Below are 19,935 nucleotides of genomic sequence, written 5' to 3'. Positions count from 1 at the left end.
GTTTGTATACATAATTGCTTTTATGTTATCTCTTCCATCAGAATGTGAACATCTTGCAGGCAGGGAATTTTTTTTACCTTTTTTTTTTTAACCTTAGTACATGGCACATGTTAGGCATTTAATAAATGCTTGTTGTTTGGCTAAGGTAATCTTTGTGGATCAGTGTAATGTTTATTGAACTTGCCAACTCAATGATTTTACCTTTTTATTTCTGAAACAGATGTTTTGAGGAGAAGGGTGCACTGCTGGTGAAGTACTGAATGGGTATATTGGTGGTTGTCCTGTACTTCTCTTAAACTTGGCTTGAATTCCCTAATTGAGTTCTGAGAACAGAAAAGTAAACAAAAGCTCAGTGTAGTAATCATGCAGAAACACTAACCTCTTGGCAAACTGTAGCCATGAAGTGCATACATGTAATGTGCAAATATCTAAATATATATTTAAGACTATTTGTATCATAAAGCTACTTCAGAATTGAAATGCCGAGGAGTTAGTTATCTTGGAGCCACTTTCATAAAAGTTTCTTTTTATTTTGTGTGATCACTTAAGAAAGCTGATTGAAATACAGTCCAGTAGCATTTTAAGCATTCCAAGCATAGGAAGCAGCCAGTATAAAGGCCTGAAGATGGAGAATGGAGTGCTGTGTATGAGGAACAAAGAGAAAGCTAGTTTGGCTGTTTAGATTTGTACAGCTATTTGCATGTTGTTTCCCCCATTAGAGTTGGAGCTTCTTAAGAGAAGGGATAGTGTTTTTGCATTTCATTGTATCCTCAGAGCTTTGGACAGTTCCTGATACAGAAATAAATGCTTAATAAGTGTTTGTTTACTGACAGACTGAATTACAAAGTGTGGGAAGTAACATAATTTATGTGCAGAGGTTGGGGTGAGAGTATAAAAGCCTTTAAAAGAAGCATTTTTATTTTGTCCTAGGGACAAAATTTGGGTTCCTAGGGAGTCACTGAGGTTTATTGAATAAAGGTGTGCCATCCTCAGATCTGTGCTTCAGAAAAAAAAAAATCACTTTGGCAGCTGTGTGGAGGATGTAGATACTTAAGGAAGGGAGACTTAAGTCAGTAATCATGGAGAGAAATAAGAAAGATCTGAAACAAGGTGAAGCTATATGAGTAGAGAAAAGAATCATATTGGAGAGGTAGAAAAGGCAGAATTTGGCAAGTGATTGTATCTATGGGGTGAGGAAGAGTGAGAGGTCATGAATAACTTGTGAGAATAGAAGAATTAGTGTTTTCTTCAGCATGATGTATTGTGATACAATGTAGTGATTTTATTGTACTGAATCTATTGAATGTATATGTTAAATGTTATATTATAAATATTACATGTTTAATATAATCAAAATCTTATGAATCTGTAATTATATTAAAAATAGTAAAATACAATAAATATTATTGTATATTTGATACGACTATAATTATGTACTGCCATGATTTCAAGAATGCTTTTGTCAAAGCCCAGGATTTGGAGTAGTCCTGGAAATGTTTATGTTGAAAGTGTTCTTGCCCCATGACTGCTTCCTAATGCCCGGAATTGTGGAAAAGAAAACTTTTTAAAAAATAGTTTTTCCCTCTAGCATTCATATAGCATAAAAAAAAAGAACTAGGGCACTCCTGAAAGGCAGAAATGATGAACCCAATTGAAATTTTTCTGTTCCAGAAAGGGTGACAAGGGGTATAGGTAGGACCAGGATTAAATCTTTTCCAGTGGGTAAGATGAATCATTTTTGCCTAATTGATGTGCTTATCTCATTATTAGATTTTGTCTTTCTTCTGTCTTGCTAGTCCTACATATAATTTGATTTTTGATCTTTCCTAGAGTTTGATATATTGAAAGAATCATAGAATGATGGATATTTGTAGATATAAAATTTTGAGACATCACTGTAGCAATTATCTTTATTATTTTAGTAAAAGAGATGTAATTTATACTTAAAGACTTTACCTAACTATAACAATCTTGTGATATCAAGATATAGTGTGAATTGTGCCCTTCTGTGGCATAGACATCCCAGATTACATTTGTTCCAATTCCAAGTTTTGTCATGTTTTACAGGAAATCCAAAAAGGAGCTGTCCAGCCAAGCACATTTTATAGACTACCCACAGTTGGTCTACTATCTTCCTTATCACCCATGTGGGAATATGTTCTTATGTATTCAATCATAAATAAGTTACTTATATACCTTTTATGAATATCTTAGTCATGAGTAAGCCATGTAAGAATGCACAATAAAATTGGAACAATATATTTGGTAATTATTAGTTGTACTTATATATGTTCCCCTACCTTGGTTCTAGAAAAAGGAGGCCAAGTCTTATTAGCCTGAATGAATCAGTCATTCTTCTAGTCAGTGTGTAAGTTGATTAAATTCAGAGTTCATAGCCACTATTTTATAGTTAATTACCTTGTAAAGTTATTTTTACAGTACTTGGTTCGTCAATAACCATTATATATCAGATTTTTATTTCAGTTAGATACATTTAAGCAGTCAAGCTGTTTAAATGTATCTAACAAAATTAATTGACCCAATTTTGATCTGTTTAACTGGTCATAAAATTCAAATATAAAGAATATGACAAGTATGAAGGCAACATATTTTGCTTTATTCCATTTTGTAGAGTTGTAAAGAGAAATTGTCTGAAAATTTTAAAATAATAAATTAGACATTTAAAGCTTTGTTAATGTCTTCTGCCATGGGGAGTTAATTTAAGAGAATAGCTTTTTTCGTTGATTTATATTACTAACAGTTTGAATGCTTAGATGAAATATTGAACTTGACAGGGTTAAATAGATGCTATGAACTCAAATATTTTACCTGCTTACTAATGTAATTCAGAGATATTTTGGATCATTTCACTATTAAAAGAAAAAAGCTATCATAATTGTAAAGTAAATCATTCTTTCTGGCAATTTACCTAAAAAAAGGGGAAAAAAGCACAAATATCAATTTTAAATGTACAATAATACTGTTCCAAATTGGGTTCCATATTTCAAAATTCTTCTTTAGATGCTAATATGTAAGCATATATTATTTTTTTCAATCTTAGAATCATAAATTACTTGAGAAATATAATTCTAATTTGCATCAATGAACTAGATACATGGAAACTATCAATAACTACTTATCTTGTTAAGAAATGGGACTTTAGAGCAGGTTACAAAACAAGTTATAAAAGATAAAAAAAATCCCAATCTGACTTACTGACATACTAAATATCTTTTATGTTACTGAACAGTTTGGATGCTTAGATGAAATATTGAACTTAATTTCAATATGTCCGATCTTTTGTTGGACATATTTAACAGATAAGAATCTTACATAAAAGGTTAAGCTTTTTTTTCTTCTTCTTTCTTCAGCTACATTTTTAGGTTGAGTTGCACCAGACTAGGACAGTGGGCCATTGGATATGTTACAGGAGATGGTAACATCTTACAGACCATACCTCACAATAAACCTTTATTTCAAGCCCTGATTGATGGCAGCAGAGAAGGATTGTAAGTATTAAATGTTCTGTGGTTAAAGGTGTCAATTCATTTTGTTATTTGAAAGATTGAAAATTAGAGAATGATTATTGATGTATGAAGCATATCAAATATTTGGTCGTGGGAGTCTTGGAGAACAACTTATTACTTACCTGTTCTTGAAGATGGTTCAAGTTCATTATTTATATCTTTGAAACACTAACTTGACTAAGTTAATTCAAAACAAAGTGTATTTTAGAGGATTTAGAGTCTAATAGGACATGGAAAGACAAAGTGTGTCTTTGATAGAGTAGCAAGTTTTCCTTGAAGAAATCTCTACTAAGCATCAGTTTCAAGGCAGAAGAGTGGTTATGGCTTACCATTTAGGGTTAAGTAACTTGTCCAGGATCACACAGCTAAGTGGGGTATCTGAGGCCAGATTTGAACCCAAGATCTCTGATCTCTCAGACTTGTACTTTATCCACTGAGCCATCTACCTGGCCCCAAGATGTTTTCAGTACAAATATCAAGGAGATTTACATCAAAGAAGAAGCTCCTTCTACATACCAACTCCACTTTTTACATTACCTTTAGTATATCTTAACATATTTATTTTAAGAGCCCTCAAGTTTTTTAAGTTTACACAGTTTATTTGCAATTTATATTAGCACCTATCTCCTATGGTTGTTGTGAGGATAAATGAAATAATAATTGTAAAGTGCTTACTATACAAAGATTAGTTGTTGTTGCTATTGTTGTTGTTATTAGTCATTACACCCACATTATCTCCAAATCGTTCATCCTGATTAAAAAAAAAAATTATAGTGTCTCAGCCAAAGTGTATATGCATGTAAATGTACACACATGCATACATGCAAACATACATGCCTTGTAAACCATTCTAGCATTTTTAAAAAGTACACTATTATTGGTTCTAAGTTCATAAAACATAAGGAATATGGTAGACTCCTTATCAGTCAAAATAGTTACATTATTCTACTCTTTCCATTTCATAATCACATGCTTTTTCCTCTTCTCCTATTTTCCTTTTTCTTCTTGCTAAATTTTGTTACAAATTCTAAGCTGAGTTGCTCAAAGGGCATAGGTGATCTGCATTGTTTGGCAGTGAACAAGGTAATGGTTGTCCAGGCAAGAGGAAGCTCACCGGTTGTAGAAGATAACATGATTCATTAAATTCCTAGATCAACTATGAGGGAAAAAATGGGATAGGAATAGTTAAGTGAAGGTATTTTTTTTACTTCACTTATGGGTTGTAAGAAATAATTAGAATCAATCAGTAAAGCAATAAGTATTATTAATGAGCATCTGAAATTAATATTTTAATTAATTTACTCTTTTTTCTTGTATTATTTACATATTTCCCTAGAATATATTTAAAGATTTTTATGTTTTACTAGTAGATCTTCTTGATTATTTTTTTTGAAGACTTTTTACAGAGATGATGGCCTATATTAGTGATGGTGAACCTTTTAGAGATGGAGTGCCACCCTCCCTGCCCCCACCATGTGCCATGTCCCTTCCTCCATATTGAGTGCTGGGTGTCCCCTGCGATGATTTTACCTCATAGAGGGGAAGGAATAAATGCTCCCATTGGGCTATAGAGCAGAAGGGGATGTGAAAAAAATGTCATTAGATTCAGTGGAGAGGGGAAGGGGAGCAGCTCCTGGAGGAACTCCTGGGAGAGGGGGGAGGTGGTGGATGTAGCCTCATGTTCATAGAGAGAGCTCTTTGTGCCATCTTTGGCACCTGTGCCATAGGTTCACCACCACTGGTCTAGATCATAGCTTAGGAAACCTGAAGACAAATCTGCCTTTCCTCTGGTTTTTGTATATTCATGAAAACAGATTTTAAAAAATATTTAATTTATTTTTCCAATTACATGTAATAACAATTTTCTTTTTTTTTAATTACATATACTGAAATTATAAGATCCAAATTGTCTGTCTCCATCCTTTTATACCCCTTCTCCCCCAAAATGTTAAGCAACTTTCACTGGGTTATATATGTATTATCGTGGAACTCATACTACCATATTGGTCAGTGTTGTAAGAGAATACTCATATAAAAACAAAACCCCCAAATAATAATCCACATAAACTAAAGTGAAAAATAGTATGTTTTGATCTTCATTCTGTCTCCAATAGTTCTTTCTCTAGAGGTGAACAGCATTCTTTGTCATAAGTCTTTAAGAATTGTCCTGAGTCATTGTATTGCTGATGATAGCTAAGTCTTTCATAGTTGATTATTGTACAATAGTAAACAGACAGACCCTAGTTTCTCCACCCCTGGTTGAAATGATAGATGTAGCATAGCTGATAGCTACACTCTGGCCAATCTCATATGTAGCTGGAGGATACCCAATAAAAATCATTGGACTTTTTCATCTTTTAAAAACCAATAACGTAAAATTATAACAGTTGTTATCAAAGTTGTAAAATGTAGTAGTTAAATTTATTAATATTATAATTTATAAGTTAAATGATTATCATTTCAAGACTTTGGTATGATTTTTTTTTCACTTCAAAACAAATTGCTATCCATTTGTGACCAAACAGTGCATATTAGTTGGATTTGGGTAATGTCTGTAATGATTGTGTGTGTCTGTGTCTTTGTCTGCCTGGCTGTCTGTGTGTATGGACATACATAAGTAAAGAGCTACAAAATGATAATGTAGCAAATGTGCCAAAATGGTATATCAAAATCCTAAATTCTTTTGCTTCTTCTGACTTTGTGAGGCATAGGGAAGTTATTTAACATATTTTAAGCTTTACTTTTCCAACTCTTAAAATGGAATAATGCTATCTGGGATATTTACTTCCCAAGTTTCTTGTGAAAATAAAATCAGATAATTTATGTAGACTGCTTTAGGAAACTTAAAGCTGCTGTTACTACATACACACATACATATGCATATACACACATACACATACATGTAAAATATAATGGCAAAATGTAATGAACTACATGGAATAATTGGATTTCATTTCTTTTAGAAAGATAAACGTGCTATGTTCAGAAGGTAGCTGATAGTTTATTTTAATGATCATAAATAGGGATAGGATTTCTAAAAATACTATGGCCAGTGTATGCTTTCAGTATACGCTTAATGGCAGACTGAAATAATCATTTTAAAGTCCAGCTGAGAGTTGTCTTTTTTATATTTTTGTCTTATTTCTCAGTCATAAAGAATAGTAGATGAACTTCATTTTCATATGCTTAGAGAGAATAGATTTCTCTCTAGTCTCACCAGTCCCAGTTTCCTTAACATTTCCTTTGGAACTTAGTTTCCAGCCCTTTAATCTTCCTTGTCACTCTTTTTCTGAATCCTTTCTAGGTTTTCCACATCCTTTTAAAAGTGTGATGACCAGAATGGAACACAATACCTTAATAAGGGTATAAAAGTAAAAAAAAAATTACCCTCCTCAGCCCTTGCATGTAATCATTTTTAATACACCCCAGAATCATGTTGGCTTCCCTCCTCCAAAATGGCACTGCATGGCTCACTCATTCAGATCATCTACAACCACCACCCCCAGGTCCTTATCTTGTCCAGCTCTTCCTAACCCATCCTTTATTAGAATTGCTTGTACCTTTTCCCTACCCCCACAAATTTTGTTCAACAAATATTTATTGAGTACTTACCTTGTATAAAATCCTGAGTTTGGTGATGGGGAGGTGGGATGGGACACAAAGAACTATAAGACACTGTTAATTAATGCTCTTAGGAAACATGCAAACTGGTTTGACAAAATATATGCAAATAAATATAAAATAGAGTTTGAGAACATAAGGAAAGCAAATTCTTATGAAAGGCCAGAGAAAAGAAATCTTTCGATTCAGTTTAGCAGGGATTGTTAGATATACTTATTTTGACAGGCAGGGTCATAGCTTTTAGAGGTACAAAGACAAAATAGAAACTGTATTCCACTTGCTTTATGGAGGAGGTGATATTTTCTCTCTTAACTTGAATGAAGTGTGTGTGTGTGTGTGTGTGTGTGTGTGTGTGTGTGTGTGTGTCTGTGTGTGTGTGTCTGTGTGTGTGTGTCTGTGTGTGTGTGTGTGTGTGTCTCGGGTGTTGGGGGATTATGGTGAGGAAGAAAGAATAAAAAGGATTCCAACAGGAAATGAATGTTATATACCAAAAGCACAGAAAGGGACACTATCTAGGAGGTAAAATAGTGCATTTTGACTGGAATGAGAAGTATATGGCCATTATGTAGTGTAATGTAATATTGGAAAGGTAAGAATATTATGGAAGGACTTAGATGTCAGACATAAGTAGTTTCATTTTTTTCCTCTAGCTAGGAAGGACATATCCATTGAAGGTTTTTCAGCAAGACAGTGATAATATTCTTAGCTCTGCATCAAGATCAATCTGACAGTGCTTTAAAAATGTTTGTTCATTAACTTTCTGACATTTGTATATAGGATTAATTAGAGAGTTTTAAAAAAATGAGAGCAATAGAGCAGATCAGTTTGGAGACTTTGTTACTATTGTCAGATTAGAAGGTGTTAAGAGCTGCAATAATACTACAGCAAAGGTAGTGGAAAGAATAGCAACAAAAACAAAAAAGCAAGCAAAACAGAAACAATCTAAACTAAATGGAATGCTCTGTAATTAAATGAAGAAACATGTCCATGTAGAAATATCCTCTCCTTCCTTCTTTGTGGAGATGAGTCACTGAATATGGGTGTGGAAGATTGTATATTTTGTCAATCTCAATGGATATTTTAGTTTTTCTTAATTGTTTCCTTTCCCCTGTTGTTGTTGTTGTTATTGTTATTTTAAAAATGTTTTACCTTCTATCTTAGAATCATTTATTCCAAGGCAAAAGGGCGACGAGGGCTAGGCAATTAGAATTAAATGACTTGTTCAGCGTCAGATAGCTAGGAAGTATCTAAGACAAGATTTGAACCTATTAATTCCTAGCTCCCTCTCTATCTCCCAAACCCCCTAGTTGTTCTCCTTCCCCTGTTATGTTATTTTATTTTTTACAAAAGATGCATTGTTGTATAGGGGATGAAGGGAAAAATTTATTTGGAAATCAAGATGGTATAGTTATTAAATTTTGTAAAAAATAGAATGTAATGGTTGTCTAAATTAGGGTGGCTGGCCCTAGGTATAGGAAAAAAAAGATTGCCAAATTGTAAGGGGCAGAATTTGTTCTCAGTTACTTTACACTTATTCAACCTATTGAAGTTTGTCCTTTTTTTTGTTTTCTATTTTGCCAGATACTTTGAAAATAATTTTTTCCCCCGAACGGGAGGAAAAATTTTTATTCTAGATAATTTACTGTGACCTCCGGGTGTTGAGTATATTTTCAGTTCCTTCATTCAAGTCACCTGTAAAATGTAAAACTAAAACTATTCCTAAGAGCAAGCCCCCAAACCTGCGCAGATTGCCAGGATATTGTATTTGTAATCTTTATGTAGAAGGGTCAGGGCATTTGATTTCATTCAGACCACCATGGTTTTCTTCTTTTCTTTTTTAAAAAAACTCTCGTCTTTCGGGGTAGGTTTCTGAATTAGCAGGAAAGTAATTTGGCAAGATGGAAGAGCAGCTTCAGTGATTCATTCCCCACTGTCTGAGAAATTAAGTTAAAGTTTAACAGTTGCTGCTTTATGATAGGCTTTCTACAATCTGACTTTCTGTCCTTGATAACAGTAGTAACTGTGTTTTTCTACATTTAACTTTCAAATTTCACATCCTCAGCACATATACACATATTGATATAGGCAGCCAACTGAAACAAATCTTTTTTTTACCAACATCTTTTAAAGAACACCTGTTTCTTAATTTTTAATGTTGGTAGGGAGAAACAAAAATCAAGGTAACCATCCATACTCAGTTGGATCTCATTAATGATACATTTCCCTAAATACTACTTTTTTGTAAAAAGTTTATTTTTACATATTTGTCACCTCTAGTTATTAATTTTCTCCATATGTTAACATAGTGAAATATCATAGCAAGACCACATTAACATTAATAAGATATATCAAAAGAAAATAGTTGATCACTGCAGTAAAATTTTCAGATGTGTAAAGGAAATACATTCTTATTGTTTGGCAGCATATGCACTTTGCTTTATTTCATATTTCTTCAGTTACTAAAAATCACACTATTTGAGCCATAAGAGCAGGGAACTGCCTTATATTCTTTGTATCCATCTTAGTGTCTGACACAATCCTCTGTACATAATAAGTACTCAATAAATGTTTCTTGAATGAATGAGTGAATGAATGTTAAAGTGAAGGGAACATTAAATATAGAAAATATGAGGGAAAGAAAATAGAGAATTGTTTGTAAGTAGACTTTTATTTTTAGGAATCCAAAGAGAGAGAATTATTATTAATGGGACTGTTAAAGGAAAAAAAAACCTTTGAATATTATGTATTTGACATTCAGATTTAGGGACCAATAAATGTAGTTATAAGTGGTTTAACTTCTTGATTAGTTAGATTAATAAAAAAATGTTTTTTAACTCAGCTATCTCTATCCTGATGGACGGAGTTATAATCCTGATCTGACTGGATTGTGTGAACCTACACCACATGATCACATCAAAGTTACACAGGTATGTTTGATTTCAAACATATGTACTTATAATTTGTATTGGTATTTTATACTTTATACTTTATAGAAAATTAGTATGAATATCAGAAATAGATTATCACTATCAGTATCCCAGCTAAAAAAGTCTAGATTCAATTCAATGATATTTTTAAGTGAAATTTAGGGATGTATTTGGGGAAAGAAGGCAATTTTCTTCAAACTCTCAAGAATGGTTTTTCTCTAGCTTTTAATCTTTCGTGGTGGGATGAAATTTTTATAGAAACTTGCTTTCTATTGGTTAGTAATAGACTTGAATTTTAAAAGATGAAATCTTGCATAATTATTGTAGGAGAATAGTAATAGGACATTTAGAACTATTTCAAACATTTTAGTGGTAATAATTTTGGAGAAGTCATTTTCTTAAACTATAGATAGCCATTTCTTTTTATTCCTTCCATTAGAACACCCATTTTTCTTGTGCTTTTGATATATCTAAATGAATAGCATTTTGTGAGGCTAATATAATCTGTGAACAGATTTTTTTTGTGACATAAATTCTAATCTTTCTTTTGCCTATGTACTCTTTTCTTTAATGTCCACTAAAGTACCTAAAATATATATGATATTGATGATTTCAGAAAGACTTCAAGAAATTGTGAAAAAAGTTGCCTTTTATTTTATATGCCAAGTCATGAAAATTAAGTAGCCTTTCAAAACATTCATTATTTTTCAAGACATGAAATTTAAACAAACCTTTTAAAGAAATTATACTTTATTATTATGTTTGTCCTTAAAAATTTTTTGCTTCAATAGTATTCTTTTTTTGTCTTCTAAATAGATACTATTTTCTGAAGCCAATCTTTATTAATTAATACATTCAATTCATTTGTTCCATAATTTCTCTTCATTAATTGTTCTTGGAGTCAAAGGGAGTTTAATTCATGTCCCACCATTTTAAGTTCCTCTTTTGGACATCCAATATCAATATTATTTGATATTCATCACCTTTGTAGCTCTTTGGTAGTTTTTTGCTTTATTAAGTGTTATGCTATTTTGATACTACTTGTGTTCAACAATGTTTTGCACAGATTTTAAATTTTCTTAATTTGTTCTGGATCTTATCCCATTAAGACTATAAACTTCTTAAGTAGAAATGCATCATATTTTATAACTTAAAGCCTTTAGCATAGTGATAGGTACATTGTAAGTGCTCTGTAAGTATTATTAAACTAATACTTTGACTGTAATGTATCATCACTCTTAACACTGTTTTCTTTTATTATCTTTCTACTATTCATCCCTTTCAGTACTTTAAATTTATTAAACTGATCCATAGTGATTCAGTTCCTCTCAACAATTGAATATTTGAAAACATGTTATTTAGGTGTCATCATACTAGAAAACTTCAAACCAGAATCAATAGTGAATCAAGATAAAGAAGCCATTCTGGCCAACTTTTTTTTTGATTACTTGATAGCATTATATTTTTAGTCTAAAGAAAAAGGGGAAAAACATTTTTTGCATTGTGAGTCAGGTTAAAAATATTCTCTTATGGCTATATTTTTTAATACTTTGAAAAAAGAGTATAACTTGCTATGAAAGGAATTTTGTGCTTTATAAACTAAATACTATATTCAAATTTAATTGAAAATAGATTCCCCCCACCCTTAAATCAGCATAGCTGGTAAAGGAAAATTGATCCCTTTACAAGGAAAGTGGGAAACATTAAATAATCTATAGCAGTGTTGACTTCTGAAATGCTAATAAAAGCTCAAATCTTTAAAATTCAACCCAAATTATCATGATCAAATTCATGTAAAACTGTTGTAACATGTATCTTAAGTAGTAAGGTTAATCTTGTTTGTATCCAAGTTCTAAGTATTTTAGCTAAGTACTATTTAAGAAAATTCCTTTTTAACTGAACATACTGGAAACTCATGAACTTTGATATTCTTTCATTCCAGGAACAGTATGAATTATATTGTGAAATGGGCTCCACTTTCCAGCTCTGTAAAATCTGTGCAGAAAATGATAAAGATGTGAAGATTGAGCCTTGTGGGCACCTGATGTGTACTTCTTGTCTTACTGCATGGCAGGTATTGCTTTCATTTTCCCCAGAAAGTTTTTCATTGATTTCTGCCTTTTTGTATTCCCTATTTTTATTTTATGAAAACTTCTTGTACTGTAAACTGCTTGAACAAATCTGTAAAAATAATTTTTTTCAAATTTCTCACCTTAATTACACATTTGTGTTCCAGGTTAGTTTTTCCACTTTTAATTTGTACTTTCCCCCTCATTTGGTGGTTTTGATGATACTTGTGATCATTGCTACTTTTCTTAAAGAAACACATTTTTCTTAGGAAAAGACATATCTTAAATATGTCACTTCCAAGTCAGTATTAAACCTACAGTAGGTACTTGATGATGCCAGTAGAAAATGACAATGATAGTACACTCCTAAACATCAGTATTCTCACTATTGACTTTTAACTTAAGACAGCACAATGAAAGAATCTTTCCACTTCCATTTGTAAAAATATGAAAACTATATACATTTCCATTTGTAACTATATGAAAAAATAGATGCCTCATTTTTAGTGAGAATGTAGAAAACAATAAAAAATAACTTTGGCCATGACTTTCTCCTTAGTTGGGAAGATAGTGATGATAGAATTCAGTTCAGATTCTTTTAGGGTAAACTTGATGAAATCTGTACTTATTTCTCTTCACTTTTGCAGAATGAGGATTAATAGGAAGAAACATTTGGATTGACTGCCTTCTATGAAATACTTTACCTAGACACTTAAAATAATTTCCTTTTGTTTCTTTATGGAGGGGTATTTTTCATGTATATTCCTGAACTGAAGAGACATTTAAGATCAAAGTTTATCTACCATTAGTTTAGGGCCTTTTTTGTCTATGCTCCTACCTGGGTTGCTGAATGTTGAGCTTCTGCTCACTCCACATTCACCCTCCTTTTTTCGCATTTGGAAAATGATAGTTCCTTTCAGCTTTTAGGCAGAGAAGTTTACCCATATCACCACATGAGAATTTGTCCTCAAAGAAATCCTGCTCTTGTTAGACTGCCCAGTATTGGGAATTAGAAGTTTCAAGCTCATAACAACTTGGTGGAGTTTCTTTCATAATTAGGTATTGCCAAATAAAATCGCTCTATTAAACTTTCATATATTTGCTTTTCTATAATTTTTTTTTCTCTTTTGGAGAGGATAGACTGGTACTTGGAGATTTGGGGCATTAATTTAATTTTTAAAAAATAAATAAGCTATAAATTTGTCAGTTGCAAAAGGCACCAGCGTTGTGTACAGTTATTATAACTGTGACATTGTTTTCTTTATTACTATAATTGATATATTTCCATTTATTCTTCATCTGGTATAACTTGTCTAGTAATGAATAATTTTCTGAGCCTTTGTACATTTTATTATTATTGGGGTAGTTTCATAAGAAGAAATAAAGTTGATAGATTATTTAAACACAATATCCTTTTCCCCACCAAAATATTGTTCTGTATTATGTTTAGAAATTCAAATAATATACAAACTCTCAATTAATAAAACCAGGTATTTGATGGAAAAATCCAGAAAAAGCTATAGAAGGATCAGAAGAAGCAAAGCATAGACCTTTGAATTATTTAGGAATGATTCACAAGTAGAAACATGAACTTTGGTCCATAGAATACTGTAAAAATTATTTTATATTACATATTGCATTGAATATTGTTTCAGTATGCTCATCTTTTATATTGAGAGTTGTAAATAGTCTAACAAAGTCATGTCTGTTATCCTTTTCTGAGTTCTTTATAACGAAGAGACAGTATAAAACTGAAATTGCAATATAAAATAAATGGAGATGCAGAATAAAGAGTAAGAAATAAATAAATTGTGAGAAATGGAGAAATGAATGAAAACTATTGTATAGCATCTAGTGCTTTACTTTGGAGATCATCTGGTTCATCTTATTTTAGATGAGGGAAGTAAGGATCAGAGAGCTTAAATGTATTGGCCAGCTGGTAGACCTGTGATTTAATGCCTTTTGACATGGCTGCTAGGTAGTTCAGTGGATTGAGTGCTGGGTCTGAGTTCCAATGTGACTTCAGACATTTGCTAAATATGTGACCCTAGGCAAGTCACTTGACCCTATTTGTCTCAGTTTTATCATCTGTAAAATGAACTGGAGAAGAAAATGTCAAACTACTCTGTTATTTTTGCCAAGAAAATACCTATTAGGAAGAACTGTGGGAATAGAAACATAGAAGAAAAACAACTACTTGATCATATGGGTCGATGGGTATATGATTGGGTATATAGACTCTAAATGATCACCCCATTGTAAATATTAATAATATGGAAATAGGTCTTGATCAATGATATGTCAAACCCAGTAGAATTGTACATCAGCTATGGATTGGGGTTGGAGGGAAGGAACATGAATCTTGCAACCATGGAAAAAATATTCTAAATTAACTAATTAAATAAAATTTTCAAAAAAAAAAAAAAACTGAGGTCATGAAGTGTCAGACATGACTAAAAATGACCAAAAAATCCTTGACTACAAAATCCATTGCTTTTTCCATTATGCTTCACTGACCACTCAATCACGCAATTAATACCCATGAATCTTTTCTCAAAAAGTATAATGGACTTCTTATTCCTGTTGTTCCGAGATTTGTCCACAAGCTAAATCTGTTCATATGGACTTGATTTTTCTTTGATCTTCTAGGAAAGCTGCCATTATAGACTTCGGAAAATTACTATCCTTTCTTCCTCCCCACCCCATTCTTTATGCTGAGTATAATAATTTGAGTTATTTTCCCCAAGTCTTCTTTACTTGCCACACAATTAAGTCATCTTTATTAGATCCTTTTCCCCTTTGAATCACTATTAACAATGTAAAAACTATAACTGACCCTTTGGTACCCCTAAGATTCAACTTTTAGAGATTGCTTTGCAATATTGAGAGGTGTAGCACTGAGAAATGGTCTGTATCTCTTGAGAATATAGTGATTGTTAACTGAAATACTTAAGCTTATGTTCTATTTCAGACAATTTCTTTTTTAATGAATTTGTACATACAGTTTGTTATTTTTTGGAATACTTACCTCTTCAATGATATGCAAACACTGGCTTTGGAGTGTTTTTCCCATCATTCTGCAAATTCCTGATGTCACACTTAGGTTTGTTTGCTAAATTGTGTAATTTAAATGAGTGACCAGGAACATACTAATGTGTCTTGAATTTAATGGTGGATTGCCAGACTTTCTCTTTTCTTTTCCTTTTCTAACACCTTGAGTGAACATTCAAGCTTGCCAATAAAATTAAAAACAAGCCCTGGTAAAAGTCCCATATGTTTTGCTAAGAAACTGGTGAATCAATCATAGCCTAGTAGGAAACTGAGGAATAAGAATGGAAAACATAATACCAAAGGACATTTATTAGCAAATCACTCTTTATATGACAAATGTACCTGAAGTTTTCCTCCCATTAGATGCTATACTTTCGGCTTAATCAAACTTCATTGCATATTTAACTTTTGTATAATTAATGTGAAAGTGAAGAAACATACTGTAGCAATGTCAGTTTTACAGGCTTCAAGTGGTTTGTGTTTAATTGCTGTCATAATGGCTCATTAGTCATGCCTCAGGAGAGGTTTCCTATACTTTTTTTTTCCGCTTACTGAAACATCTGTATTATTTAATAAATGGAATAAGCAGACCTGAGTCTGCATAGAATACTAAGTGAAGTGTCAGATAATTTACCTCCCTAGAGACTATTTGATACAGTTTCATTCTAGTTGCTTCATTTTGATTGAAATTTTGGCAGGAAGAGCAGTAGAATTTGCTTCCATTCTTTCAATTGAATTTTTTTTCCCCCCTGTATCATGCTTCTTAATGTGACAGTGAAGAACCATGTCAATATATAACACGTTGAAATGAGAAATTGTGCTTCAATATTTTTTACCTTGCATCATGAGAGTTGTTTACAGTTTTCTTTAGAAGGTATCTTATTTCCTCACATGATAAAAATTACAAATAATTGTAAATACCAGAAATGTGAACTGCATCCTTTATGGACCTTAACAATAAAAATAGTAATCATTTCAGTGATTTGGAAATAAAAGACATCTCTAAAAAATAAACCTCTAAATGGGTTAAACCATTACTAGTTTGTTTTTTGATCACCAAAAGTCCTAAAGTGATGCAAGATTTACCACACAAAATATAGGATTAAAAAATGGACCTCTTTAAAAGGGAAAAGGTACAGGGCTCTCTTTCATAAAATGTATAAGTTGATTTTGAATTTAGTACAGACTGTTACCATCATTGGATACATACACACACTCATGTAAACAATTTCTAGAGGCATTCATTTCACCTATTTTTAGTCAATCATTCTAAAGATTCTAGTGCTTAATACACCAATTGATAATCTATTAAATTGTAGCTGTGCTGAATTTCACAATAACACATTCAATTTCTAGAAAAATTTATAATGTAGATATTTCCCATTAGATTATTTATCATTATCAAGATGATGTCTGCATATAATAAAGTAATTGTCACTGATTGGCTTGTAGTAAGAGTGCTTTTTCCTGTGATTACATTGGACTCTACAATAAATAAACTGTACAATAAACACTTTTCATCCTTAGAACAACTCATCTTTATAGACAAAAGCCTATGATACTATGTCCCTATTAATTTACTGAAGTGTATGAATAGAAATGCACTGAAATGGGTGAATGAGGCAGAGGAGGTGTAACAGAAAATCTTTTAGAAGGGCACATTATCTTGCCTCAGTTATCAGTAAACTAAAAAGTGATTTGTTACTCTTAATCAGAGATGTTCAGGTTTCATTTCAATAAATAGACTGTGGCTAAAAACTGTTTGTGTCAGTGTGTCACTCATGAAAGAACCTACTATTGGGTTAAATCAATTACTTTTCCTGGATTTTGTTGTTTGACAATTTTAAGTAATATCAGTATCATATTTTCTTTATCTGATTAGAATAAATGTAGTGAAGTATAGCTATGTGCATCTTTCTCTTACCTTCTTTAGTTTAAAGATTCATTGCACCACAGATAGGTAATCAATTTGTCAAACTATCAAGTGAAGTCTTAGGATAAAATATGAGAGTGAATCTTTAAATCAATTTACCACTTCCTTTTCAGTTTCTTTTATGTGGTAAAAATCTGTAGGCCTGAGAGTGCCGATCTTTAGTATGAATATTATTATTATTATTATTATTATTATTATCCTTACCTAGAAGAGGTGATTAAAAAAAAACACCCTTTTTCTATATCCTGGTTTAAATTCAGCAATGAAAGAAAGGTTGTTTGCATTCCCTCCCCTTTTTTTTTTACTGTGTACAGTAGAGTGATTAAAGTTTGCCACTTATTTCAAGGCTTCAACCTTTTAATAAGGTAATAGCATAAGACTTCTTCCATTCATTTGCATATTGTGAACCTCAATGAATTGTTGAAAATAAATATAATAGTTTTGAGGCCAAAATTGATAATTCTTAGTAAAATAAGCCTTTCTTTGGAAATACTCCAACATGGAATGGAATTTCTGGTTCAAAAGTAAGATTTTAAGTGATGCCAATGTCTTCCTATGCAACATTACCTTCCAATTGAGTTTTATCAAGACAACAGGCATTGAAGCCTGAAACTATGATTTGTGCCATCATTTCTGAAACAAAACAGATTTCGTCTTTTTCCAATGTTCCTTGTAAATTGAAATTTAAATAGAAAATATTGGAAGTTGATATATTTGGAATATGACTTCTTCCATATATAAGATGTCTTTCTGTATAATATGTTTAAAATTCTTTATCATTATTATTACTGATTGGTTCATTGTAACATTTCTATATTTTTTGTTTTAATTTTCTTTAATGACATACAAACTCAAAAGATTCAAGCTCATGTTTTGTTTTTTAAAAACATCATAGACTTTAGGAATTCTTGTTATTTCCCCAATACTTGTTGCTAAAATTAGAAATACAGAAAGTTTGCTATACTGAGACTGCAAAAGAACTTTAAATAATTGTGCATGTTTTGTAAAGACCAATGACCCAATTGTTCTTTTTTTCAGGAATCAGATGGTCAAGGCTGCCCTTTCTGTAGATGTGAAATAAAAGGAACAGAACCCATCATTGTAGATCCTTTTGATCCAAGAGATGAGAGCTCCAGGTGCTGTAGCATCATCGATACATTCAGTATGCCTATGCTGGATTTGGATGATGATGATGATCGAGAAGAATCTTTAATGATGAATCGTTTGGCTTCTGTTCGAAAGGTAAAAATTGTATACTCTGTTCTGTAATGAAATGCTACCTGGTTTAGCTCATCTCAGAACTTGATATAAAAGCAGATTACACAGTAACAAATAATTTATTTGTCATGCTTCATGAAAATGTGAAATCAGAGTTGATGGAAATCTATTGGATTTTTTAAACTGGAGGAAACTTAAATTTGTAGTTTTTCTGAGTCAAAAAATGTTTACCTATTCTTCTGCAGACTTCTGATTCTGTTTGAGCAATAGAACTAAAAACCTAATATGGAACAATAGGGTACATTTAATTAGAGAAAAAAATGCCATAGTGAAACACAAACAATGTGTCACCAGTATTATTTTGTTTTTAGAGGCTGGTATGATCCTTAATGTTGGATAAAATCTTTGTTTGTGTTTCCTGATACACTATATCTTTATTGGCCAACATAATCTCTATTCATTTTTTCTTACACTGTTAGTCATTCTGACAGCCTGTTGGTCAGCCCTTTTGACTGCCCTAGTATGTGGTGAGCCACTTGTTCTTCCTGATTTTGGATAAATGACCACTAGAAATAGACCTTTTGAGATATTCCTAGGATTTAAATTAGCACAAACTTTGATAATTGCAATAACAAAATTCAGTCAGATATAAGGGGAGGAAGAGCGAGCTTGGCTGTAAAAGCCAATATGCAGAGTGAGTGAAATGGGGTAAGTGTGCAAAGAGAATAAAAAGAAATGGGCCAAGAAAGGAGAGAAAATTGAAAAAGATTGCCTTCCTCAAACTTTGTACTCTTAATATTTTTCAATGATTTGGTCACCTGGATGACTTTTAGACTTCCTATCAAGGAACTACTATTTTTTTTTTGTATTGTCTTTTTTCAGATTGCTACTCTGTTCTCTCAAGATATTCTCTCTTTCTGTCCCTCCCTGCCCTAGTGAGCCTTGGCTCTCTGAAATCAGATTTGAATAGATTACTTGGGAGTGTACTATTATCCTAGGTCTAAGAGTCATATTACTTTTTTTTTTCACACCATTCAGCCTGATTTTATTTTGTTTTATTTTATTTTTTCCCAGCTTAATTTTGTCAATTTAGAATATTATTCTTTGGTTACAAGAATCATATTCTTTCCCTCCCTCTCCTGTACCCACCCTTCCTATAGCTGACGCGCAGTTCCACTGGGTATTACATGTGTCCTTGATCAGAACCTATTTCCATGTTGTTGATGTTTGCACTAGGATGTTCATTTAGGGTCTATATCCCCAATCATATCCTCCTCGTAATCAAGCAGTTGTTTTTCTTTGGTGTTTATACTCCCACAGTTTTTCCTCTGAATGTGGATATTGTTCTTTCTCGTAGATCCCTCAAAGTTGTTCAGAATCACTGCATTACCACTAATGGAGAAGTCCATTATATTCAATTGAACCACAGTGTATCAGTCTCTGTGTATAATATTCTCCTGGTTCTTCTCCTTTCACTCTGTGAAACACTCTGTGTTCACTTCTCCTTTCACTCTCCTGGAGGTTGTTCCAGTTCCCATAGAATTCCTCCACTTTATTATTCCTTTGAGCACAATAGTATTCCATCACCA

General features: G+C 32.2%; 1 protein-coding gene across 5 annotated transcripts in view; it reads left to right on the top strand.

Moving 5' to 3' along the window:
- CBLB (Cbl proto-oncogene B) overlaps positions 1–19,935 on the top strand; it is a 219,270-nt gene that overhangs the window by 127,319 nt on the left and 72,016 nt on the right. For all 5 annotated transcript variants that reach the window (XM_007493530.3, XM_007493531.3, XM_007493529.3 and 2 more), the window contains exons 7-10: positions 3,372–3,509; positions 9,988–10,075; positions 12,018–12,149; positions 18,167–18,370. In XM_007493530.3, the coding sequence (XP_007493592.1) occupies positions 3,372–3,509; positions 9,988–10,075; positions 12,018–12,149; positions 18,167–18,370 (562 nt within the window). The remainder of the gene's footprint in view (positions 1–3,371; positions 3,510–9,987; positions 10,076–12,017; positions 12,150–18,166; positions 18,371–19,935) is intronic.

Source organism: Monodelphis domestica, chromosome 4 (genome assembly GCF_027887165.1).
Source record: "Monodelphis domestica isolate mMonDom1 chromosome 4, mMonDom1.pri, whole genome shotgun sequence".
NCBI lineage: Eukaryota > Metazoa > Chordata > Mammalia > Didelphimorphia > Didelphidae > Monodelphis > Monodelphis domestica.
This window is presented reverse-complemented; position numbering and strand designations above follow the sequence as displayed.